Below are 5,735 nucleotides of genomic sequence, written 5' to 3'. Positions count from 1 at the left end.
CCATTTGTTGAACATGTAAAATGGGAAAAAAATAAAATACACACACTCACTCACTCACTGAGAAATCATCTGAGGAAAAGTCTTTGTTGGGTTCCGTGAGCCTGCAAGCTGGGTTTTTTGCTGCATGCTGTTCAGGTCCTTATAAGTATGGAGTCTTCTCCACCCAGCTAGGCCTGCCAGACTGGACCATAAGCACCCTTCAGCAGCGTTCAGCAATACAGGTCAGCGTGTAGAAATCCGTGTGGCCTATCATACAGTCAGGAACAGAGGGAGAAGGACAGGATAAACTTGTACCATTTGGTGACATTCCACTTGAGTGTTGTTTGTGTATTCACTTGGGTTTGGTTTGAATGAAGGGAAAAAGCCACACGAACCATTTTTCAGTCCAACAGAATATGTGAGGTCTTGTGCTGTTCTCGTCTGACCATTGACGCCTCAGGAGAAAGTTCAGACATGCAGTAGGGGCTTGATTGTTGAGCCCTCTCCGCAGCCTGCTCTCAACCATGATGTGTTGTTTCCCTGTAGGTTAGAATCCAGGGCAAATACTTCAGACGTACCGTGTTGTCCAAGAGAAGGTGCTAGTGAAATGAAGTCCAGCCTGGAAAGTTAATTTGGAACATAAACCTAGTCCTTTTCCTCTTGCTGCCCATCTTCTTGTTCATCATCCCCTCGCTTCTAACTCAGTCTAAGTTCTTGAGTTCTGAACAGGTTCAAGGGCCTAATCCCTTTGAGCAGCTGTCCCTGAACGATAGCCTTCATACCCAGCCCCTGTGGAAGATTATGGTTGCCCAGTGGTAATTCGGCAAAACAGAAGGATCTCTAACTGGTAGAATATGCAAGAAGATATTCTTGTTCAGAGGTCCCTTAGGGGGCCTGTTGCCCCATATTGCACATGGAGTCAACACTATCTGCACGAACAGCCACCCAGCCACACCTCCCCTTTCTCACGTTTGTAGGCGACCTTGGAGTGCCTGGTCATCATGGCAGGAAGGAGTTACAAAGACTGAAATAGCCAATTCAGAAAAGCAAAGATTGTCCTGTACCTCAGCCAGCTGTGACTGCTCTGGGGACAAAGACAGAGTTCCTACCTCTCAGAGACCATCCACATGGTAGCTCAGTTTTCCTTTGTACGGTTGGTGTCATTTGCGGGATGTATTGCGTGAACTTGATATTTTCTAAAGATGTATGTAATCGCTCATTCCTTTATTAAGATTTTGGCAATATGCCAGGCCATGGACCAGATACGAAGATGAAAAAGACATGATTCCATCCTCCAAAAGCTCACAGTTCAGTGAGCCAGACAGATCTGAACACAAACAAAAAAGCAATAGAATGATAATATTAAGAGCCCCGCTCTGACGGGGCCCGAGGAGGGCTGATAAATGGTGGTGGTAAGTTTGGCCTCCTGGCATCGAGAATCAGGAAGGTTTGAGAGAGAGAAGTGGTCCGGAACTAAGAACTAAAGAGCAGTGGGTGTCCACCAGAGAGATGGGGGAGAAGGTCACCTCTACTGAGAGGGCCACCAGAATAAGTTGACACACTTTCTGTAAAGGGCCAGGTGACAAGCATTTGAGGCTTTGAGGGCGTATGGTTCAGACCACTGAACTCTGTTATAGCATGAAAGCAGCTCGTGTGTAAACAAATGTGTAGGTTGTGTTCCAATAAAGCTTTATTTACAAAGACAGGCAGTGGCCGAGGGAAGTTGTGTGCTGAGGTCTGAAGCTGCACAGCATGGTTGTGGGGAGGGGGGACTCTAGCAGCCAAGGCTGCCATAGCATGTGCCAAGTCATGCGTTGGCGGGGTCCTGCAGCCAGGTGCCCATCCGCCCTGATGTTACCACAGGAATCAATGCAGGTAGCCTCATTTTCCAGGAATGAGGTGAGTACCCCGTCACTGTCAGGGTTTGCAATTGAAGGCAACATCATCTTTCTCTCTGTGGACTGAGGGGAATTGAAACTCTAGGATCTGATCTGCATAGTTCGATCACAATATTTGTCCTTTTCTCTTAGGCGATAAAATGCAGATGAGAGGAGGAAATGTAGGAATGCGTGAAAAAAGAGTGAATTGAAATAGTGTTTCGCATCCCTTAGTACCAACACAAAATATTGGCACTATGAAGCTAATAAATATACCGGGTGGAATAATTGGAAAGCACTAATAATAACTAACGAGAGCTAACATTTACCAAGCACTTACCGTGAATCAGCGTATTATGCATATTAGCTCATTTAATCTCAGCAATAGCCCTTTACTAGCATCAGTTTACAGGAGAGGAAAATGAGGTAGGGAAGGCTTCCAGGATTGGCTCAAGGCCACAAAGTAGAGCTAAGATTCAAACCCAGGTCTGTGAATCCAAAGCCCATGATCTTAGCCTTTACAGGTATTTCCTGCATATACTGGGCAAGATGTGAGGCCCCCACCCGCTCTAGTAGGGACGGCCTCAACAGGAAGACTCTGGCTCAAATGGACTGTGGGTTCCAGACACTCTCACATGCCCCCTGATATAACAACCAGCATACCATGACAGGTGTCTTCCAGGGACTTCCATCCTTCTGGTGTTATTCCTGGTCTTAACCACAGAGCCCAGTGATCAATTTCTATGGGGTGGTATAGCAAAGGCAGACAGGTAAGAGGGAACAGGAGATTCCTTCACTCTAATGCATTCTCAGATGCCAGAGAGGCATTCTCAGTGCTGCTCATCAGCTTCAGTGGGGAGATGCCACACACCCCTCCCACCAGGCACTGCCATGGTGCGTGGCATCTACCTCAGGAGTTTGGCCCTGGCCCAAGGCCTTCAGACACACCAACACTGGTCACTGGTTGGACATGTCTTGCTCTATTATCAGATCTTAGGCTTTTAGGAAGAGAGTTGCTAGACATTTTTATTTTTGCATTAATGATTCAGGCCAGCAATCAGTGGTTGATGATTAGCATAAATTCTGAATATTTTTCCATAAGGCAAAGAGATTGTCTCCTTCTGGTATGAGCAAATGGAATAGTGAATTTTCTGGAGGTTTAACATTCCTGTAGGTTGAGATCTTACCATCCCATGAAGTCCCCCCAAATAATGTTTTTCTTAAATTCATGCTAACTTAATAGAAGAGAGCACTCATGGTGATATGTTCATCAAAACGGTTCGATTTTATAATCTAAGACCATAAGATGAATTGGAAATGTGCAATGTAGGAAGTTGCATTACAAAAGGAACCCAGCTAACACACAGATTAGTCCAGTACCTTAAAGGAGGAAGGGGTTGGGGAGCTCACATTTAAGAGCCTGCTGCCCACAGGCCAGGTACCATTAGGCACTATCCCAGGTAGTGCACCCAGCAGCTTTATACCAGGTAAAGGTAAGTATAATTTTTTCCACTTTTACAGGTCAGGAAACTAAGGTTCTGTAACTGTAAATCCACGGTTCTGTAAATCCAAGCCTCTTAAAGTCACACAAAGAATTAGAAAAGCCACTGCCTGGTCTATCTGACCCCAGAACTGGTGCTCTTTCCATTATGCCAGGTAGCCCCCAAAGTGAGCATACAGACCTGCTTCAGTGAGGCCAGCAGGGCATTTCTGGGGGGAGGGAGGGTTATCCCACAGAAATCTATATTTCATAGAGAAAATGAGCCAAGAGCTGGAGATGAGAACCTCTTCAAAAGTTTGCCTGCAGGCACAGGGATCTAAAATGATAAAAAAAAAATTAATAATTAAACAGAGATCTTTAAACACACCCCTCCTTCCTTCTTCCACCTTAGCCACATCGGGAGAAGTGTCCCGGCCACTCATCATCCTCTACCTTATTCATTCTGGGCGCCAGAACCCACCCCAGCTCTCTCCTATCCCACCCTCCCCAACTCCCTGGCCCCCAGGCTTCCAGCAAAACCCAAGGCCACTTGACCCTCTTGAACATTGGGGAAGGATGCTCCCAACCACCTCCGAACACAGGGGCTGCCTTCCCTAAGCCAGATCTCAGCTGCAAAAAAACGAGGACAAGAGTGACATTTCCACACTGTCACCTTTTTGTACCACCGGGTCAGAGTCTTCAAGAGGACAAGTTAATGAGCAGGGACTTGTACGGCCCCACTGTGCTTATCACTGAACAGCAAAGCTGCATGTCCTGCTCAATGAGACCTACCCAGCTTGTAAATCATCACAGGGACTAGCGGAGTTTTTAATGCCTTTTAAGTGAAGCCACAGTATCTATTTGGGAAGTGTGGCATAGGCTTAAAAACCCCGCTCTGGTGAGGAGACCGTGTGACTCAGCATGTGGTGCATCCTGTGGCTGAAAAGAAAACAAAGCGTCCAGGAAGCTGGAGGACAGAGCATGAGATTATGACGCCAGACGTGTTCTCTGGTGCTCAGCCGCATCTTCAGCAAAAGATTGTGGTGACATTTGGAGTCCCAGAACACAAGGCTTGTCACTGACTTATATGAGATGAGGACAAGTTAATGACTGGGATACGTCTTACTCGTTCCCATAGAAGAAACATCCAGCTGAGTGTTGGTATAGATACATAGATAAATACGCCTCTCAGAAAGACGTGGCCTTCGCCAAGGCCTTTGGGCTTGGAATCTGGCTGCTTGGGGTTACATGGAGCAAAACCCAGTATTTCATTGCATGACTTCTCTTATCCATACCACCTGGAAAGCCCTGATGCTATTATATAAGCCTTTAAAAAAAAAAATAGGAAAACCAGAAAAGACCGATCTCTTTTTCCTCTTGGCTCTTCTTCCCTCCTCCCCTTTTAGGCACAGAGTACCAAGACATTGAGACTGAGAAAACCTGCCCCGAGTCACATTCACCTTCAGAAGACTCCTTTGTGAGAAGCTGAGGGCCTGGCCCTCATCCTCCTCCAGAGAACAGCCCGCCACTATCCACAGACCTCGCAGGCCTGACTTAGCGTGCTCTGCCCTGCCCAAGAACCCAAGGGTCCCTTGTGTGGATTATCTGGCCAGTGTGTGGTCCATTTAGGCCCCAAGCACAGGCCTGTGATGAGGGCTAAAGAGGTGGCTGTGGTCAGGAGTCCTCCAAACCCTTGGAATAGGGCATTTTTCCCAGGTTGCCAAAGAGTAACGTTGACCAAGTGTGCAAATTCCCCTTGGCCCTTCCCTCCCTTGGCTCCTGTGGGGACGTCCTGCTGACACGCTTTAGAAACCCCCCCTTCTTCAGGATGCTTCTCTGCTGGGCGGCTCCAGCGGCTCTTCCGAAAAGCCAGCTGAGGCTGGGTTACAATGAGGGGGTGGCCAAAGTGACCCTGTTTCACAGAAGGGAGGGGGGAAAAAAAGCACATACTCAATAGATTTTGAGTGTGGTATTCTGTATTTTTGCAGCTTATATTTTCCAGATGAGCAGTTTAGAAATATGTGATGTAAAGTACACACTGTACATTTGCTGAAAATTATATTAAAAGCACTATTTTAATTCTTTCTCTGTCTCATGCTGTAATCTCTATTCTCTTTTTTTCCCTCTTGTGTTTTTGGGGTAGAACGATTCTTACAAAGACTCTTTTGCAGAGTGTTTCTGGCTGTGTGTGTTCTATATTTGTGGGCTTTGAGTTGTTCAAGACAGCATGGGCTTTGGAGCCAAAATAGTCCTGGTTTCAACTCCTCACCCCAGCCCTTGGTACTGGTGTGGCGTTGAGGAAGTGAGCTGATGCCTCTGAGCCTCAGTTTTATCACTTTTACATTGGAATATTGACATCTGCTTTATACTGTTGAGGTAAGATTTAAATGAGGTCACGT

At 46.6% G+C, this 5,735-nt stretch overlaps 1 protein-coding gene across 1 annotated transcript in view; it reads left to right on the top strand.

Annotated features, from left to right (window-relative positions):
- The window catches only part of SLCO3A1 (solute carrier organic anion transporter family member 3A1), a 244,776-nt gene extending 239,356 nt beyond the window's left edge, over window positions 1–5,420 (top strand). Inside the window, exon 10 of the mRNA XM_077774251.1 lies at window positions 4,743–5,420. Coding sequence (XP_077630377.1) covers window positions 4,743–4,825 — 83 coding nt within the window. The 3' untranslated portion in view covers window positions 4,826–5,420. The remainder of the gene's footprint in view (window positions 1–4,742) is intronic.
- The last annotated feature ends 315 nt before the right edge of the window (window positions 5,421–5,735 follow it).

The sequence above is a fragment of the Crocuta crocuta genome, unplaced genomic scaffold, assembly GCF_008692635.1.
Source record: "Crocuta crocuta isolate KB4526 unplaced genomic scaffold, BGI_CrCroc_1.0 scaffold7, whole genome shotgun sequence".
NCBI lineage: Eukaryota > Metazoa > Chordata > Mammalia > Carnivora > Hyaenidae > Crocuta > Crocuta crocuta.
Note: the sequence above shows the minus strand (reverse complement) of the source record. Positions and strands in the feature narration are given on the sequence as shown.